Source organism: Electrona antarctica (assembly GCF_951216825.1).
Source record: "Electrona antarctica genome assembly, chromosome: 1".
Lineage (NCBI taxonomy): Eukaryota > Metazoa > Chordata > Actinopteri > Myctophiformes > Myctophidae > Electrona > Electrona antarctica.
In genome coordinates, this window is record NC_136806.1 from 54329861 (window position 1) to 54351389 (window position 21529).

General features: G+C 43.4%; 1 protein-coding gene and 1 long non-coding RNA gene across 2 annotated transcripts in view; one reads left to right on the top strand and one right to left on the bottom strand.

Annotated features, from left to right (window-relative positions):
• LOC306924175 overlaps window positions 1-21529 on the top strand; it is a 58090-nt gene that overhangs the window by 20240 nt on the left and 16321 nt on the right. The gene's annotated exons all lie outside the window — the stretch shown is intronic.
• Window positions 7724-21529, bottom strand: part of glra4a (glycine receptor, alpha 4a) — a gene marked incomplete at its 5' end in the record, with an annotated part of 76888 nt that continues 63082 nt past the window's right edge. The window contains 4 exons of the mRNA XM_079502496.1: window positions 7724-8126; window positions 15155-15304; window positions 20280-20494; window positions 21343-21480. Coding sequence (XP_079358622.1) covers window positions 7833-8126; window positions 15155-15304; window positions 20280-20494; window positions 21343-21480 — 797 coding nt within the window. The 3' untranslated portion in view covers window positions 7724-7832. The remainder of the gene's footprint in view (window positions 8127-15154; window positions 15305-20279; window positions 20495-21342; window positions 21481-21529) is intronic.

The following is a 21529-nucleotide window of genomic DNA, read 5'->3' on the forward strand; positions in this document are numbered from 1 at the left end:
AATGATTGTTTAAAAGAAATCTGCCTAATGATGATGTCACTGGTGGACGCGTTTCTGAACTGCCCACAGCCCTATATGAGACACAGACTGAGTAGAGTACAATTGTGCAATTTTATCATGAACATTAGTGAGGACCATTTATAATATGAAGATAAGTGGTGAATTGGTCTTTTAAGCCATATATACTTTGTCCTGTGGATGAGCTTTGTTTTTGGATGGACAATCTGGAAAAACAATGCCTCACTCAGTCACCAGTGGAAAAAAGTTTTGTTAAGTTTAAAGCTTTGATATTCCAATTGCTAAAGTGGCCACTGTGAATGGTATATATTTACCCTGGTAGGGTATCTACTGGATATCCTATATCCCTGGGTGGCATTCCCAAGGTTTACATTCATAATACAGTGTGGAGCAAGCAGTTCCTTGTGTTTACGCTCGTATATTTAGAGGGTGACATGTAGCATTTCCTCATTCATATATCACTGTCAAAAGCAACGTTTTCTCCCTAGCTCTACAGTATGTATTTACCTGGCACTTCTACCTAGCTCTACAGCAGTGGTGGAAAAAGTACTCAATTGTTTTACTTAAGTAAAAGTACCAATACTGCAATTTAGAACTACTTCGTTACAAGTAAAAGTACGGAATTGAAAATATACTTCAGTAAAAGTACAAAAGTATCGGCATCAAATTTTACTTAAAGTACTAAAAGTAAAAGTACTCATTGTGCAGAATGTGCCAATTCACAAGTTCAAAATGTGTACAAAATCGATTGAAAATAGCAGATCTACAAGCTCACAATGCGTCGCAATCGGCTATTTTCAAATGGCCGAAATGTATAGGGTTGAAGTGGTTAATGTATGTTTTCTATAATATCAAAATGAAAATCTCCAAAGTAACTAGTAACTAAAGTTTTCAAATTTATTGTAGAGGAGTAAAAGTACAAATTGTGGCTCTGAGATGTAGTGGAGTAGTACAACTACTGGAAATTGGAAATACTCAAAGGGGAAAACCACCCATTTTCAACATTTTACTATGTCATTAATATACCTTAGAGCTGTTGTGTGGAAATAATAAAAAAGTCCCCCCATTTTGTATTTCCTAGAACTGTAATTATGAAAAAAATCATTAACATGGTGAAACACATCTTGATGACATCATCAAGATGTGTTTCACCATGTTAATGATTTATTTCAGACCTCTAGTTCTAGGAAACACAGAATGGGGGAACTTTTTTATTATTTCCACAGCTCTTAGGTATGTTAATGACATAGTAAAATGTTGAAAATTAGTGGAATGCCCTTAAGTAAAGTACAAATACCTCAACATTTTACTTAAGTACAGTACTTAAGTAAAAGTACTTAGTTACTTTCCACCACTGATTACACATGAATAATCTTGGGAGACACAGGATTATTGGTCGCATATACGTGTGCCGAGGCCTTGATGCTGGCTGGCACTGTCAAATGTCTGGCTTGTAACATTGGCGATCTGTGCATTTACTGTCAATATCTCTCAGAACATAGAAATACCAGCTTAATGCCTGCAGAATTTTAGTCGTGAAGTGGTATTGGGACAAAAACATGACGATTGCTGTCAGAATCCCTTGTTCTACTATGATGCGACTCTTTGCTTTTGCTTTCATTGAAGGCAACATCAAAATCAGACAAGATGACTAGTGGGCAGGAAAACAGAAAATGTACTGACTGAAAGCTCACGTTGGCAACGGAACATAGTGCTGATCTTTTTTTTTTTTTTATGGTTTTTTATTTCGGCTTTCACCTTTTATTTTTTTATTTGTTTTATAGAGGGACAGACAGTAGGCTGACAGGAGATGGGGGAGAGAGATGGGGGAGTGACATGCAGTAAAGGCCGTCGGGATCGCGAGTCGAGCCCGCGGCACACTGCCAGACTCGGACTACCGGCCAAGGTGCCTGGACCGCTGAGCCACGGCCCAGGCCTGCTGATCATTGTTTCACAACATCTGGTGTGATGATCCATGCGCATGTGGCCATCACTATGTCTACACGGACAAAGGTTTCAATTTTCACACCATTATAATGTCTTATTTTGATCATAATACTCAATTACTGAATGTCAGTCTCCAGGTTTTCTTCAGAATATGTATGAAATTGAAATACTGTGCACTATTCCTGTATGGAACATTAGGACCAGTGGTTCTCAAACATTTTATTTACAAGGACCACTATAATTCTGAGAGTGTACAAATGGGAACCAAATGGACCCCACAGCTTTGCCTCTTTCATGTGTCTATTGTTTTTAAAAGTGAAGCACCATGAGTTGTGGAGAACAGTATTTTGCTCCCCTGTAAGCCCAGTGTGTATTGTGGAAGTGACCTTAACTGATTGTGATTCTGATTCGTACACTCTCAGAGTTACAGACCTGTGTTTGTCTATCCATTTTGTATGACAACAATGTCCACCACAAGCCAGCATGGGGATGATGATCGACCCGTGTCGATGGGCTGAACATTAATTTTCTATAACAACGCAAGTTTGCCTTTTCATGCGTGTTCATGTGACGGAGCAGGGAGGCTGATGTTCAGAGGGGCCGACATATTGATTGTCCTCAGGACCTCACACATCAGTTTTAGCTTTGGCACCATTGACATTCAACTGAGATGAGGAGCATGGAGCATGTTGATTATTATCCCCCATGGGAGGCCGCAAGGCCATGTTGACCAACCACAGCTTCATCAGACACTCTTCATCTCTCCCGAGTCTCGCATTAATGAACATAAGCATCGATGGACGATCACATGACTTTCAACATATGTATCACGTCTTGGTCGATGAATATATACCGCATAGGATGAAGTGCTGTATGAAAGCTTGCCTGGCGGAATTATTAATAAATAATATTCTCATTTGGTACGCCATTCCAGTGGAAGATTGCTTTATAGATTAGACAGTTTGATATAGCTGTGGTTTTCTCTTCCTTGAGGTACATGGACAAAAAAGAAAAGACTCCGATGTCTTCAGCATCCTTGTCTTTTTGAGAGATGTTTGGCAGAAGTTCTCACCCTCCTGGGACTTAATGAAAGTTAGCTCATGGATCCAGATGGCTTGTCAAGGAGAAGGTCTGTAGCAGTGCTGTCCTATGCCAGGGGAATCTCTGAAGACTGATTCTTTATTGGAATCCGTTAACGTTTCCATCTCGTCAGGACTCACCAAGATGTGAGGATCCTTGTGGGAGATGGGGACCGAGTCCCCAGAGGGAGTAAAGTGCCAGAGAAGCATCTAGGCCTATTTTGTGCATGTCAGTCAAGGATTGCAGATTTAGAAAAGCCTCTTATGCTTAATTTATGCTGCGTCGTATGGCCGTGTCGCGCGGTGAAAATAGCAGGCGCAAAAGCTCGAATTGCATGTCGCCGCATTCGCGCCCGCGTAGTGAGCTTGTACAGTTGGGTGCCACCGATATTGTCCCTTATCATTTGACCCATTTAGGCCTGACCTCAAAATTTTAAAAAAATCCTTCTAAATCCTCCAGTTTTCTGAAATAAATATTTTCACGATTTTTCAAAAATAGCAGACCTACAAGCTCGTAGCGCGCCACTCGGTGGCGCGCTATGAGCTTGTAGATCTGCTATTTTTCAATAGCTAAATTATAACATAATGTTTAAAACACCAAAAGGGGTTCCCGCCCAAAATGGGTTAACTGTCCTTTTGCGCAGATCACGCAAACCTCAGCAAAAAGAAAAGGACAATATCGATGGCCTCCAACTGTACATCAGTTATTTTTGGTGTTCGACACCATCATGTGACAAAGTATAAATCGTCCTTTGGAATGAAAACAAAAGTGGGACATTTTCAACAATTACACTGCGTGCTTTAAACGTCAGTGTTGGATGTACATTGAAAGAGGCTGCTCTGGTTCATTCTTGTTTCAACATTCCCTGTTTAGTTGTGGCTGCCTGTGAAGGTAATAGCTATAATTAAAGTCAGGATTTGGAAATATTGTGGTATATTATTACCCCCCCCTGTAAGTGTATAGATTTCATAGATAGAAGCTATTAATTTGAGGTTTATAGTTTATATAGATTCCTGTCAAAGGTGGGTGGTAGACAGTAGATGTATGCAATTTGCAATCTATGCAAAGTCCATGTCATATGCAATTAACATTTTTTTGGACACTGCACCAAAAGCAGAAGAACCCCTATCGATTTTTAAAAAATAGCAGACCTACAAGCTCGTAGCGCGCCACTCGGTGGCGCGCTATGAGCTTGTAGATCTTTTTTTTTTTAAAGATATTTTTTTGTGGCTTACGCCTTTTATTGGTTTTTGAAGGGACAGACAGTAGGCTGACAGGAAATGGGGGAAGACATGCAGTAAAGGCCGTGTCGGGCTCGGGAGTCGAACCCGCGGCACACTGCGACTGGATTACCAGTCGGGTGCCCAGACGGTTACGCCACCGCCTGGGCCGAGCTTGTAGATCTGATATTTTTCAATAGCTAAGGCATAACATAATGCTAACACCAAAAGGGGTTCCCGCCAAGAATGGGTTAAATGCCTCGATGAGTTGAATCCACAGGTCCATAATGAAAATAAGCCCTTTTATCCTTTTTAGCAGCTTTTATATAATTCGTAACACTACCTTTTTTTGCAAACTGTTAATAAAGTAAAAGTCAATCAATCAATCCCAACCTCAACATTAATTTGCATACTGTTCAAAATAACACCAATGTTCAAACGCGCTTTACAAACGTACAATACAAATTGTTCTTATTGCATTAATATCGATATACTTATAGTGAGTCATTTTAATCCAGGACAGACTGCCTTGAAATGTCTCAAAGGCCTACATTTGGCTTTCTGAGACAGTTACCCTCCTCTTTGTTTATGGAACTTTAGCCATCAGGGCATTTTTCCCCCAGGAGGAGAACAGTCCCCAGTGACACACAATAACTAATCTTTCTGACGTTTCCTTATTGCCCTCTGATTCCTTTTCAGAAATGTACTTAGGCTGTCAGCTCCTGCGAGTATGAAAGGACTTAAGTGAATATGTCAAGCACTGGAGGCACTGTGTCGTCGTCTCTAGTTGGCACACATCTATGTCCTGAAGATACAGGCATCATCAAACGTTCTATTGTTCACCAGAAGCATATGCTTCTTTTTTTTTGGCATATGCTTCTGGTTTCTCATCCTATACTGAGACTACTGTATATGGATCGCTGAACGAAACGTAAACATTGACGACAATATCGCAGCGCGGAGAATGACAATACAGAATGACATGACAATACAGAGCACGCACGCACGCACGCACCACACACACAAACCATTTATTTATCTCCACACAAAGGAGATGCATACAAGGACACAAATAATTATAGGTGCATTGGAGTTACATTTTCAAAATAATGTCATGTGCTTTCAAGGTACAATAGGCATGTCACTCAGTACTCTATGGATATAAGTAACAACGTCTCCGCCATACAGTATATGACGGCTGCCAATTATAGCAGAGACACCACAATACTTTGCCAGCCTTTTTGCCTCCTTTTTGGGCAGCCCAAGTTGTTTGAACCCAACAACCAGTCTGTGTGTATGCCCTATAGGGCCTAGGCTGCCAAATATAAAGACAAATAGTCTGCACCTATAGCCCAGCTCTGAGATGGTATGCAGAAGTGGTTGGTATTTAAATTGAAACACCGTGGTCATAAAGTCTTCTCTAGGCTATGGTCAAAGGTGCAAGCCATCTCTAATACAGACACTTCTCTATGGACTCTACATCAGCCACAACAATATCTCGTGTATTAGCTGTCCGAGATGTAAAGGTGTCTGGGTTATCACAGAGTTGGAACATGGATGGAATGACACAGGTATGTTTGTAAAATCTCACTGAGGATGCACACACACACACACACACACACACACACACACACACACACACACACACACACACACACACACACACACACACAGACACACAGACACACAGACACACAGACACACAGACACAGACACAGACAGACACAGACACAGACACACAGACACAGACGCACACACACGCAGACAGACACACACACACACACACACACACACACACACACACACACACACACACACACACAGACACACAGACTCACACTCACAGTTCTCTCCCCAGGGAACCATAATATGAAGGAGTTGATTAGGAATGCCTGGTCTCTCAAACAAAAGGGACAGTGTATGCGGAGGCAGTAGCTAGTCTGAATTCATTGTCATTAGCAGTGGAACACCAACCCCTTTTCAAACTCATTAGCTGATAAAAACAACCCTCTGATTTCCCATTAAAAAAGCCATTCGTCCTCCCTGGCTGGTGATGCCCTCTCCCTCCCGCTGCATCTCCGCACCGTCACAGCTACTCTGGGGGACTGGAAAACAAATGGGGTCTTTTGTATACCATTTTCTCAGGGATGTTGTCGGTGATTCCTCTGAAGAGCCGTCACGTCAATTTGTGTCTCCCAAAATGTACAATTACAGCTCAGAGAAAAAGCCCAAGAAAAGAGGAGGAACTGCTGATGTGAGCTGATGATTACCGATTTAGCATTCGCCGGGATTCAAACATTAAAAGATTTGAAATGCAGCTTTCATTTAATGTTTTCCTCCGTCCCTAATGGGATCTGGAGATGATGGGGTCTAATGGGGAATGGCAATAGAAATGCAATTGTGCATATGACACTGTAAATCTGTGCGTGGAGAATTTCTTAAGTTCTCTCAGAATCACTCTCCTCGTCTAAGCATGCCCCACTGTAAATCAGACAAATGAGTCTGGCAATACCAGGCTATAGCCGACTGTAGTCTTCTCTCAAGGGAGGCCATTTATACACATAGATAATATGGAGAAGGGTTTAGGTAAAGATGACCAAAAGTAGCTGTCATTTCCTGGCAGAATAACAATTTATTTAAATTTAGACAAAAGGTAATACATTTTTGTGCTCTGTGCGATCAATGAACAGCTTTATGTACAGTTTATACACTGTTATATATATATATATAATCTCTTGTCATAAGTAGTTAAAATGAATTATCACCACCCATTAAATACCCAATAAATATCAAAGACCCTGTGCCCCCCACCCCCACATCCCCGTTTGTTTGGCAATCTAATGGTGTAAAAAAAGCCATTATCTTCAATTTTCAAAAACATTCATTCAAAGATGCGCAGTGTCAAAATTCAAGTTACTATGTTTTATCCGGCCAGGGCCAACATTGAGCTCTCTCCACTATTAGCCTAACCTGACTCCGCCAGATGGGGCAGCAGAGAGTACACTGGGTTCCCCCCTCCTGCTCCCATCTGGGAACTCTCAGGCAGACTTGATGCCCGGCCACAAAACAAAAATCAAGGCAGCACTGTGTATGCCTTGATCCCGCCTCTAGCTGCCGCTGACTGGCCAGGCCGTTTTGTGGCCGGAGCATCAAGTCTGCCTGAGAGTTCCCAGATTGGAGCAGGAGGGGGGAACCCAGTGTACTCTCTGCTGCCCCATCTGGCGGAGTCAGGTTACTATTAGCCATCATGTCATAACAAATGTCACGAGCTCAGAATGACCAGACGTGTTTTGTCTTTGTTGTAATCCAGGCATATCAAAACAAGATGGATACACAAAACGCAATTCACACATGGCGATTCCAGCCTGAATCCACACAGTTTCACTTTAGGCTTAAACACACTCGTTGAGATCCTGAGGACGCACCTGAGTTTATATCATGGACGGCAGGTATATGCCTCTGACACACTCCATCTTCATTCACTAATGTAGATCTGACAGGCAGTTTCGGTCCGGAGAAGAAAACGTAAGAGAAACCGAAACGTAGCAATTGTCATTAAGGTTGTCATTAATGCTGCGCATGGACGTCCTCTTTGCGCAGCACTTTGTACGTAATCCAGTAGAAGATGTTGAATATGAGGAAGCTGAGGGGAAAGAAGGCTCTGGATATGGTGTCAATGCGCTTGGCCTGGTCCACAAAGCGCTTGCGCAGGGCCTCCCCGTCGTGGATGGTCACCGGGGGCGGAGCGCTGAAGACGGTACTGGTCGACTCTATGGCCGTGCCGTCCTTGGTCTGGAGGCAGTGACCTAGTCCGTAACCCCGGAAGTAGATCCCGCGGCTGTCCCTGACCAGTGACTCTTCCTGTGGAGCACAAGGGAAAACAGATTGGAGTCGATCTCACTGTCATCTGGCATTAGCTCATTGTTACGTTTCCTCTTATTGGCTGTTCACCATATGCCCTTTTGGTGTAGAACCAACGGGCCATAACGTCCAACTTGGTGAGAACAAGGTCGTATGACTCGTATCCAACCCAAAAAAGTGAACTAAACTTCAGGGACAGAGCTATTTTTAAACTCAATAATTTAGTGAGTGATGGCATTTAATCTAGCCAGTAGCCTCCGATCTAATTTACTTAATCTCATTGAGCTTTCCAAGACACACAGAGGGCAGCAATGGGGACATCTCCATCACAACAAAATGGGACATTCTAATTATGAAAGCTGGTCAAAAAAATTAACCTTCATTTCTCTTTTGTAGTTTAAGGACACATGCTCTTTTTCCTCTCCATCTTCTGGCATAACAGACCTGTCACTGTGTCTCAACTAAAAAAAACTTGCAGGAGGCATTACCCTTTGATGGATTGCAGGGCAGCTTTTTTCCACTGAGTGAGACCCTATTCTCTCCCTCTGAAGAGAATATTAATAGACATGTAGCTTAAGTCTGACAGTCCACTGACACTTTGAGAGATTCACTTTGGCAGGGGAAAGATCTAAATTGGGTGATTAGTAGTCAGTGTGAGGTGCCCTGGATGCATTGACCCTCTCTCTGTACCTCACTGACCCTGGCACTTGTCAGGGTACGCTGCCTAACTTTGCATAAACAGCATTGCGCAGACTTGGGGGAAGATGAATCACTACAGTTTCCGGTCAAAGACACATTGTTTCAACTGTTGTGAGCAGCAGTAGACGTGCATGACAAGTAGGTGCTGACTGTAGGTAGTATTTAGAGTGCAATGGGCCTGAAAATTCAAACGAAACAATTAAACCGAACCGAGTGAGTCGAAGCCCAAGAGTATCACATACCGGTAGTGAGAGAGAGAGATTCCATGTCAAGACACTAGAGTTATTTTAGCAGGTGAGTTCATCACCTCACGATCATAGTTTTGATCTGAATCCAACCCTACCCCTTCGGTCTCTGGCTTAAACTCTGAGAACTACCTACATGTCTCCACACACACCTACTGCTCTTAAACTTTAGTGTGTGTTCACGCCGTGTCTAGAAAAGCACGTGATCTGCTTCCCATCTTCAATTACCAATTCTTCATGTCTCTTTTTCTTGAGGAAGGTCGCCTCTGAGTGGAACTTTGTGGCGACTAATCGTCTATCTGTTGCTCCAATGAAAAATTGCACCATACCACAGGGGTATGAGGAGCTGTAGCTCAAGTTCCAGCACAGCCTAATTATCCCCTACACTCCTACCTAAACGATACAGTACATCATGTGCTAAAGTCTAATGATGCGTTTCTCTAAAGATAATAGGCACTCGTCGTCTCTGGTCCCTTCTCGTGGTTCATGTGAGGTATCCGTGCTACCAGGGTACTACTTTGGGATTTGTTGGGAGGAAGTTCCGCTTCTGTGATAGCACTGTAATCATCATCACAGTGTGCGCTGGCACATGGAGGAAATGACTTGGCTTTCATTGAGAGATCAGTGGTTATCTGGGGGTTAAGGCAGGCTATGACAAACGGCCATATTTAGAAGAGGATAGCAGAAAAGATTTACAAATATAAGACAGGTGTGATAAAAAGCTTGATGAATGCTGCTTTGTGCTTGGCACAGGCCAGCAGTCCTAAGGGAATTATTTCATATGATTTCATATTTATTTTTGACAAAACCTTTAAAGTGGATGACAAGGGTTGAAAACACGAGGAAGCAAAGACAACACAGGAGTTCATGTAAACCTTATTTATACTGTAAAACAAAACTGCAAGGAATGCAAGGCCAGAGACTGAGTGCCAGGTTTGTACTGTCAGGAGGGCTGGAGATTTGGTTGTGGGGTCAGAGGTGTTGTGGATAAATTCAAGGTTGATGGGAGAGGCGCATCATGACACATTCGTTTTTGGGGGTCAGAAGGCAAGGAAAATTGGGTTTGAAGGTCAGGGTCGACACGGGTTGAGTTTTACCCTGGCACACGCACTGCACTGCTGACTCAGGCTCCCATAGGCTGAGCTGTTAGCGGGGATGTCATTCACTTTCCGCAGTGTCACCACACTCCCAGGCTGACTGGCAAAGACCTCCGTTAGAAAAGAGGGTAGACAAATGTAAAGAGGGTAGACAGCTACTGCTCTTTTTTTCCCTCCCCCTTTTGTCGTCCGCCGTACGGCCACAACAAAAGTCTGACGTGATGGCTCCTGTAAGAGAGGCTTGTTAGTGTTTAATTGAATCAGTCTTGGACATCTGCCTCCTGCTTCTTTCTGCCGAGAGCATGAAGTCCCCTCGGCCTCGCTCATTCTAATTCAGCAAACTACCTGGTCCAGGCCAAAGATGAAATGATTAAAGATGCAGACAAATTCATAGAAACATGTCGGGGGTACAGAATTTTCCAGACAAAACAAGTCGATGCTACTGAATCATGCTTCCTTCAGTGTTAAAGAGACACTCAAGGAAAACATTGTGAGTGCGATAATAAAGAGACACTCAAGGAAAACATTGTGAGTGCGATAATAAAGAGACACTCAAGGAAAACGTTGTGAGAGTACGATAATACATCATCCATGGCTGCAGCTCAGGGAATTGTCTTCAGAGACAGAGCATTGAGGACAGACTGTTAGTAGTCTGGGATTGTATGCATACAGTACGTTCTCTAGTGAAGCTCAGATTGTATGCATACGTTCTCTAGTGAAGCTCAGATTGTATGCATACGTTCTCTAGTGAAGCTCAGATTGTATGCATACGTGCTCTAGTGAAGCTCAGATTGTATGCATACGTGCTCTAGTGAAGCTCAGATTGTATGCATACGTGCTCTAGTGAAGCTCAGATTGTATGCATACGTGCTCTAGTGAAGCTCAGATTGTATGCATACGTGCTCTAGTGAGCTCAGATTGTATGCATACGTTCTCTAGTGAAGCTGGAAATGTTTATTGATGAAACACTTAAATATTTCACTTTCAAAAAAACTTTTGGTCATTTCATCTACTCAGTCTTATGTGAACACCCCAGACAGCTTTTATGTTGCTTGATTCAGTATTTAGATATTTGATATTAATTTTAGATGCCCCGCCCCCTACCTATACAAACCCATTATAACTTCAAACTCCATTTTAACCGTGATAGATTCATCGAAAAAAACCCAACCTTTTTTCTGTTGACTGATACTGTCCTTCTAATATGTGTATATGTATTTATTTTTAATATAATTCTGTATCCTTTAGTCTCCTCCGTCGCGCTACGTGGTCTGCCACATTTTCCAAAATAATTATATAAAATAATTGAAAACAGTAAATGAAAAAAAAACACAGGCCCCTCACGTATTAGGACAGTATCAGTATCAATCACCGCAAAGTTCGGCATTTATCATTCCAGCGTGAACTTGTCTTGAACGTTGCCCTACGCCAGGCCAAAATTCACGTCAGGTCGGGAGCTGTCGTTGATTTTGTCTGCTCCTGTTTTTCTGTCGTAGACGAGCAGAGGAGCATTGTCTGAAGTGCTGACAGGCATCTAAAGTTATCACCCCTAATAGATATAAAACTAATAAATAATGTATGTGAATTGTTTTTTGCAAAGGCATACATCGACGATGTGTAATATGAAATTGGTAGGATACTTCCAACTGTACAAGCAATTAAAACCGCGCAATTAAAGACAATATAACATGTTAAATTAGATGCTTAATCAAACAGTGCTTTACTGGCTCTGTTAAAACATGTGAGCGGCGAGCGCATATGTGTGTGAGTCTGCGAGATGATTTTGACCGCGGGACAGCAGCGGGAGATGAGACGCCTATAAATAATCCCCGTTATAAAATAACATTTTGATGTTGGCATAAATGGACATACACGCCTATTTTGTTTCCAAGTGACAAAGACATGCCTATTTGCAATGATATAGGCTAAGTTAGGTGTCACTGTGGAACACCAGCCTTCATCATCCTCATCCATATACAGTTGGGTGCCACCGATATTGTCCCTTATCATTTGACCCATTTAGGCCTGACCTCAAAACTTTTAAAAATCCTTCTAAATCCTGAAAAAATCCTTCTACATTTTCACGATTTTTCAAAAATAGCAGACCTACAAGCTCGTAGCGCGCCACTCGGTGGCGCGCTATGAGCTTGTAGATCTGCTATTTTTCAATAGCTAAATTATAACATAATGTTTAAAACACCAAAAGGGGTTCCCGCCCAAAATGGGTTAACTGTCCTTTTGCGCAGATCACGCAAACCTCAGCAAAAAGAAAAGGACAATATCGATGGCCTCCAACTGTATGCATGCCATTCAAAATTCATTCATCAATCAGTGATCACGTCACGCCATAAACGTTGATTATGAGTTTCTGGCTGCCTTGTCACTGTTACCAGCTATCTGTCATTAACGTGGCGTCACTCACAGCAAGCAGTCTGACGGGGGGGGGGGGGGTCGCTTTAACATGCAGTGCACTGTGCACTTCTAAAGAATGGGTTAAAATTGAAGGATAGCATACTGTATTTATTTAACAGTTAAATAAATATCCTAATCCTACAAAGTACAAACCTATTCCATTCATGACGATGTAACTGTGATACAGTATGTGATTAATGTAGCCTATACTTGACAAAGGTTGTAGCCTCACGGAATAATCCTACTGGCGTTTCTTTCCAGTGTGCCAAAATGCGTGCGTGCGTGCGTGCGTGCGTGCGTGGACATGACAGATTGACAGGCAAGTGAGGCGAGAGGGGGAAACTTTTATTGGCTTTCCATCATATAACTATGGTTTCCATACATTGTTTGGTCGTAGTGCAGTTGTTCATGTCGCAAAAATGAGGGGCGAGGCTTGATTTCATAGGGCGTGCCAGGTTGATTTCAGCCGTCACATTTATCAACGCGACGACAGAAATTACGCAAGGATCAGCTGTTTGCGATCACTTCGTAAATGCCGTGCCGACGTGAGCGTACCCCAAAACCCACGCTCGAATTTGAGGCACAATTTACACCGTTTGCAGATCAGCTATATTCGCAGAATGTTTTCCCCCCCCAGAATATAGGGACCTTAGGGTTCCAGTGATTAATCCTGAACTGTGGAAGAGACTCTGTCAGATTCTATCCACATGTTTCTTGTACAACACATCAAGGCATGCGTCAGTACCTCTCGGATGGATTGTTGGCAGGCCAAATTCCTCAGTAGGAGTAAGTGTAACAAGGGGAGTCCTTCCCACTCCAGACCATCATTTCCACTCTGATTATTGATTCGGTCCCAGCAGCACAGACAGTCCAGTAACTGCTGTATTCATCGGCTTGGATGGTGGGCATTTTGCCACGAGTCAGGGAGGAGGAAGCCCAGGGATACTTTAATGGCATAGTAATAGTCTCTCCTTGCCTGAGTAAATTCTCCTTCGCAAAAAGTGCAACGTGTCTATGAATGCTTTTGCACGTAAAGGCTATAGGGAAGGCAGTTGACAGTACAAAAATAATATTATTTTCATAAATCAGAAATGACAACAGGAGCTACATTGCCTGATGTTTGATCTTAACAGCTTGGTCCGGAATTGGACCAAATTCAACATGGACCAAATTCAATATGTACACTAGCACGGAGATGAGTGCTTTATTTGCTTCTTGAGATGCCCAGCATTGCCCACGTCAATTCTAAACGCGACCGTTCGTTCTCTGAACGACGTCAAAACCTTTTTCAAGCACCTGTGTATATCCTCTAATCTTTTAGGACTGTTTGGAGAGTCTGTTGGACAGATGGAGGATCATGCTGTGGGCTCCGCACAGGTCAGCGCTGCTCACCATGGAAACAGCTCAGCCGGAATGAGTCGCTATAGCTCATGTAACGTGACAGCCAGCTGTAGCGTTCTGCTGTTGTCGCTTGTTCCTGAATATACAGCGACCCGCAATAACAAGAGACATACATCAACGTTATAGGGACTGACGTTGCCTTGTGTGTGTGAGCGGCGTGCGTGTGTGTGTGCACTGCACTCTGCCTCAGTACATCTTAGAATGTCTGCTTCAGCGTGTTGCCTCTGTGTGCACCTACGGTTCTGAATTGGTGCACATAATTGTCTCTGTTGGGCGGAAACCTTGTATTTCCCAAACTGATTCAAATAAAAAAATCACACCCGTGTGAACTGAGTGGTGCAAATCCTCCCCCCCCCCCCCCTCTCTCTCATTAGCAGGCAACAGTGCAGCACTATCTCTCTCTCTCCGTTTCTGGCACAACAGCGCCACTTTTGGTACTCATTGGTACTGGTGCTCATAGTCACATAGTCACACACAAACATAGTTGAACACAAACAAACATAGTTGAACATGGACATTGCTGTTCCTTGGAGTGGTTGCACCACTCAAAAAAAATAGGAAAAGCCTGCAAATCTACAAGCTTGAAACCTGTCGGCATTCTTCGACTTTTTTTTTTTTTTTAATTTTTATCCCTCGATTTTGTAACCCATTTTTTCACCCCTGTGCCAATTATCTAATGTGATCCTGGGCTCTACACACCCTCCGCCAACCTAGTCCCCATATATGGGGGACATGGGGAGAGCAACGGACTTGAACTCATGCTTCCTTCATGCCTCAGTGTCCAAGTTGCTCCTTTACACCTGACAGGGGGGAGTTTCCCTGGTTGGACGTAGCGCGTGGAAGGAACACGTTATTCCAACCAGTTCCTTTCCCCTCCATCAGGCGCCCCGGCTGGCCAGGGGGAGGCAGTTTGTTTAGAGACCAGGATTACTGCATGTTTTTGTGAGGGTACCTACCCTAGGGGACACGGGGAGAACATGCAAACTCCACACAGAAAGATGTGCTACTTTTGATGCTTTTATTTGACACTGTAGTTAGTATGATGATCAAAAAGGGCATTAACTTAAGAAAAAAAGTTTAAAAGTCTCTTCCTGACTGTGTGTGTGTGTGTGTGTGTGTGTGTGTGTGTGTGTGGGGGTGGGGGTGGGGGTGTGTGTGTGTCACTCACACTCACTATTCTCTGGCGTCGCTGCCTCTTCCTTAGCCGGATGAACTCCTTGTGTTGCCTGGAGACAAAGTTGACAGCGGCGTACTCCAGCAGTGCTGCGAATACGAACAGCAGACACACGGCCATCCAGATGTCGATGGCCTTAACGTAGGACACCTGGGAGAGGGAGGCAGAGAGACACAGGCAACAAGCTTTACGCAGGACACCTGGGAGAGAGAGAGGCAAAGAGATACAGGCAACGAGCTTTACGCAGGACACCTGGGAGAGAGAGAGGCAAAGAGATACAGGCAACGAGCTTTACGCAGGACACCTGGGAGAGAGAGGGGCAAAGAGACACAGGCAATGAACTTTACGCAGGCCACCTGGGAGAGAGAGAGGCAAAGAGATACAGGCAACGAGGTCACAGTGGTGTTTCTCTCCATAGTCGAGCAATGTACTGTACTGTAGGCCCATGGTGAATATTAATGATATACAGATATACAAGCTCATAACGCGCCACTTTGTGCCACGCTACAAGCTTGTAGATCTCCTTTTTAAACGATTTTCTTTTACTCAAATCTTTGCTTCTGGGGGTCCCTGGAACAAAATATTTTGAGATGGCGGGGGTTGGCGACCAAATATATTTATTTTGGAGGTCCTTGACATGAAAAAGATTGAGAACTAGAAAAAGTGCCCTTCTGGGCACAGGTCTCCACCAGGAGGATGTTGTGTGTGTGTGTGTGTGTGTGTGTGTGTGTGTGTGTGTGTGTGTGTGTGTGTGTGTGTGTGTGTGTGTGTGTGTGTGTGTGTGTGTGTGTGTGTGTGTGTGTGTGTGTGTGTGTGTGTGTGTGTGTGTGTGTGTGTGTGTGTGTGTGTGTGTGTGAGAGAGACGCGGCTTGGCCTGTTGTAGCGCCACCATGAGGCTGATTTGAAAACTGTCAAGTGGCATTTCTTCCTCAGCCTAGTGGGAATATGCATGCGGACGCTGCATTGAGTCGTTGTGGCGATTTGTACAAAACGGGTACAAAGCGGGCTACTCCTGAAAAGTTTAGAAGCCAATCGTAGGCAATGAAGGTGGATTATGAGAAATCAAAAAACCCGTCTTGATCACATGACTATGGAGAGCATGTGTACCGATTTGCGTGAAATTTGGATAACATCTGAAGGAGGAATATTAGAAAATGTGTTTTACATATGTCGGCCTCCTGGTGGCGCTATAAAGAGCAGATGTGAAAAATTCCAGGCAAAGGTTTTTCCTTGGCCTCTAGGTAGTTGGCATACAAAGTTATCCACAAATCCGTGCAGTTGGAGGTAAAAACACTTTTCGGTCAGTTATAGCGCCACCATGAGGCTGAGTTGAAAATGTTCACGTGGCATTTCTTCCTCGGCCTAGTGGGAATGTGCGTGCGCAATTTCACGGAAATCACACGATGTGTTCATGATTTGCAGCATTTTGTTTGAAACTGAGCACTCCTGCGAACTTTGGAAGCCAATCTTAGCCAATCAGGATGGAGTCTGAGAAATCTGAAAAACCCGTTTCGTTGAATGGCTCTAGAGAGACTGTGTACCAATTTGCGTGATGTTTGGACAAAATCTGTAGGTGTACTGTCCAAAAACTTGTTTTGCACAAAGCGGCCTCCTGGTGGCGCTATAACAGGCCGTTCTGGAAATTTTGGGGCAGAGGTTCATCGTTGGCATCCAGGGAGTATGTGTGCAAAATTTGGCATCGACCGGGTTAACGGTGCCGGAGATTAGCTGTTCACAGACGGACGGACACACGGACACACGGACGGACGGACACACGGACGGACGGACGGAGTGCAAAACATACTCTCTCCCCATGCCTTCGGCCTGGTGGAGACAACCAGGGTATTTAGGATTTAGAAAACATTTTGTAGAATGGGCCTCTCAGGTCTTAATGGGTTAACCCATTCTGGGAGGGAAGCCCTTTTGGTGTTTTAAGCATTGTTAAATTTTTGCTATTGAAAAATAGCAGATCTACAAGCTAGTAGAAGCCTACAAGCCTGTGCTTGTAGGTCTGCTATTTTTGAAAAATCATGAAAATGTGTCAAATCTTTGAATATATATTCTTTCAGAGCGAACGTATTTAACTCACATTTTTGTTTCTGATGGGTTCCTGCATGGAATAACTTTGGAATGAATGTTCAGATGGGGGTCGGTGGCGAATTACATATCGTTTTTGGGGTCCTTGACATGAAATATTGAGCACCACTGATACAGAAATATAGGTATTTCAGAAAACTGTCAGAATTTAGAAGACATTTTTAAAAAAAAATACATTTCGCCAAAATGGGTTAATGAGAGGGGTGTTGTTGCTCATCCTCCGCCTGCCTGCTTGCTGCAGCCCCTAGCTGCAGCATACAGTGATGATGATGACTGTCCGCAAAGATATGGGTCAATGACCCATATCCTCTGGGGACGGAGGCCTGGCATTCCCATGAGTCCAGTGGTGGAAAGCAACTAAGTGTATTTACTCAAGTACTGCACTTAACTCATTTGGCGTGATATTAAAAAAGGCGCGATAAGGCATCATCGGCGGGGAGGTACATACGAAAATAGGACATGCCCATGATCTTCCCAGCCATGTTTGCTAGCCTACTTATTTGAGATTTGTACTTCAGTTAGATTGCCAAACCAGCTGGACACACCGTATTTTAGGATTGACTCTATACTAGCTCTGTAAAAGGTCAACATGATATTTACACTGACTCCAAAGAGCCTAAGTCTTCTGAGAAAGTGTAGACGCTCGTGTATCTTAGAACACAGTGTTGTAACATGCGTGTGCCAGCTCAGGTCCTCATCGATCTGTACTCCCAGGTATTTATACGAGGGGACCTGTTTGATGTTATGGTCATGGACACTGATCATACTGTGGTCTCCTATGGACCTGGGGTCCACTATGACCTCCTCTGTTTTGTTTACATTTATTTTCAGATGGTGCAGATCACACCACTCTATAAACTTGTCTACTCCCTCTGTATGGCTGAGGATGTTATTATCGCTCTTGAGCAGTATGTTCCATGTATGGTGTGCAACATAACATAATATACAATGCCGGCAAAAGTGCTGTTCTCATTTGTAGAACCAAAGAGGACAAACGCCTTATCTTCCCAGTGTTTAAATTATCTGACAATAATCTTGAGGTCTGGAATAAAATTGCATATCTTGGTCACTTTGTTACTGATGATTTGTTCATTTCTGGAACACACTTTCTTATGTGATCCAATACAAAAAATATTAACGCTGTGACCCAGGGAGATAGAGCCCTCTAGCGGCAGTGATGTCAGACTTCGGTGCTCTATTTCCGGTATGTGACACCGACAAACTATATAAATCGAGCTTAACAAATTAACTGCTAATGACGGAGTATTCCGCCATATAAAATCCAACCGTCAGCTGCTTCTGACGGAATGCTCCGTCATACTGTAAGCTTTTTTAATCATATAAAATGGGATTGCTGTAATCAATTTTTGTTTTCCTTTGGCTTGGCCTTTCCTTTTTCAGGGATCTCCTTGTGTTTCGAGCATGCGCACTGCCGTTCACTTCTTGTTTAGGGGCCGACCAAAAAGGCTCATAACTCTAAATCTACGGTGCCCTGGTCTTTTCTGATGTCAGTTAATCGCGATTGGAACATTGGCGTCTTCTAGAGCATGGCCTCATTTTAGCTTGCTATAGCATTAACATTAATAATGTTAATAATAAATGTGAACATCTATTTGTGTTAACCTTTGATGATGTCTCTGTTGGCAGTAAGCAAAATGTATAATGCATGAAGATATAGGCTGCTAGCATACCTAGAGGAGTTCTTTCATAGGCTAGGACATCATCTTGCATTTATTATTCATCAAGTACCATAGATTATGAATACACTAGTATACTACCCTTTTGTGGCTGTCCATTGGAATATTGACCATGTGCTGGAGGGAAGCCATGAGAATGGATTTCACAGGCCAACAAAGCACACTCAATTAATTGGATTCAATTGTGTGGAATAACTACAGTATACATTGTTGCTTACACACTGACGGTGAAGCAGTAGATACAGTATACATACATAATGAAAGTGAAGCAGTAGATACAGTATACATACATAATGAAAGTGAAGCAGTAGATACAGTATACATACATAATGAAAGTGAAGCAGTAGGTACAGGTGTACATATTTAATGACATGCCCAAAGTAGACGTCAGGCAAGTTTTCTTTTTCCAAAGTTTTTGGACATTTGCATGTCCTCCTCAGAGGCTCAAAATAATTCCATGCCATACCAATGGAAAAGTGTGAAGTCAGTTCAGCGATACATTATTGATCACTATTATAATATCATATATGACAGCACTAGAGGCTGAACTATGCCCTCAGTAAAATGCATATTAAAACCCCCAAAGTACATTCTGGCTGCTTTGCATGAGGGATGATGATATGCACCACAGTGCCACTGATTCCCAGCACAAATGGCTTAGTAAATCGACCATCCAAATCCAAGCTCACAATGTTGCGATGTGAAGCGACACGTTGTGAGCTTGTCGATCGGCTATTTTCAAAGATATTTGTATCATACGTTTGAAAACGTCATAATGAGTAGCCTACTTCTACGTGGCAGCAGAGGGTATAGGTAAGCCTTGCCAGGGCCATTTCCCCATATTTGGGCACTTTAATTTCCAGTTTCCCGGCATGGAGACCGGCATTATAAGGATCTTTCGCCAGAAACGTTAACATACCGAGAGCGATGCGATACAAAATCACAAATCACATCCGAACCTCGAATGGATCATCATCACCACGGACAGCACTCGTAGTTTCAGGGATAATAGCGAAAGAAGATCCTACTTTGAATGGAGCTCTATGTGGCCGTGCACAAAAATCCTGGTGCTGGGGGTGACAAGCTTGTCACCCAGCTTGTAGATAGGCTATTTTCAAATGGCCGAAATGTGTATATAGGGCTGAAGTGGGTAATTTATATATTTTTTAATATTACTCAAAATCTTGTTTTCAAATAAATTTGGTGGAGTAAAAGTACGGAAAATTGGAAATACTCCAGTAAAGTAAAAGTACCTCGAAATTGTACTTAAGTAAAGTACTTAAGTAAATGTACTATTGCTGATGTGTATAAGCGTATAACTTGGTACCCACCTTAGGCAGCGAGGCCCTCGAGCCGGAGCTCTGGGTGGTCATGGTGAGCACCGTGGTGATGCCCAGGCCCACCCTGGCCGGGGCAGCGTCCATGTTGATCCAGAAGGACACCCAGGAGAGGATGACGATGAGGAGGGAAGGGATGTACATCTGGATCAGGTAGTAACCCATCTGACGCTCCAGGTGGAACTTCACCTCGATGCACGTGAACTTTCCTGCCAAAACAGCAGTCCCATTAAAACGTCTACTTCTACAAATGAATGACAACGGTTTTCAGAAAAGCGTATGTTTCTATAGCAGTCGTGCTCAAACCTTTTCATGTCAAGGACCCCCAAAATTACCGTAATTGTCCGGACTATAAAGCGCACCTGAATATAAGCCGCACCAGCAAAATTTAGGGGAAAAAATCACACCCGTGTGAAGTGAGTGGTGCAACTCCGTGTGGGGGTTCCCGGAGGGGGGGGGGGGGGGGGGGGGGGGGTGGAGTTCCAGACCCCCAGGAACGCGCCCAGGGGGCTTTAACCATTGCTTTCAGATGGAATATTTGGGATGGAAGATGTTTCTGAATCTGAACATATAGAGGGTATTCGCGTGACATCATCATCAAACCAGGAAGTTATGCAGGAACGCCTACTGAGTGGCAAAAAACTACTTTCTGGCCTGGACAGCCCATACATCCACACAGAAAAGTCTTATCTGATTGCATTAAACAACATTAAACAATGTTAAACTCACTTTGCCTGTTGCTTTGCCACTCGATGTGCCATTCACTTTAAGCATGCGCATACTCTCTATTACTAGTTTGACCACTTGACCAATGCTCTAATCTTAATCTACGCTTCTTGAGAGCTTCTAAATAGGTTTTTGCTGCAAGACATGCTGGCTTCTCCAAATCCAAATGACTGGAATCAAATAAAGTTCTCGTGGCGACTGAGAACTTTATACTGTGTACTCAACTACACAAGTGAAAGTTGCTCAGAAACAGTTGCGCTCAGAGTTTAAAGCACTGGGGTACTCACTTTTAAAAAGTATTCACAAGCACATGCTTTTTGGTGTGATTTACCTGTGTTATAGTGTTTGGTGCAGTAGCCCTGGTCCATCTCGTCTTTCAGCACAAACTGGGGGAGGGTGAGGTCGTCTGCCACCTGCACAGGGTTCTCGGACAACCACTCAAAGATCAAGTCATTCATGGTGTATCCAACTGTGTAAGGGGAGAGAGGGCAATGGAAATGAGATGGAGGGAGTGACGG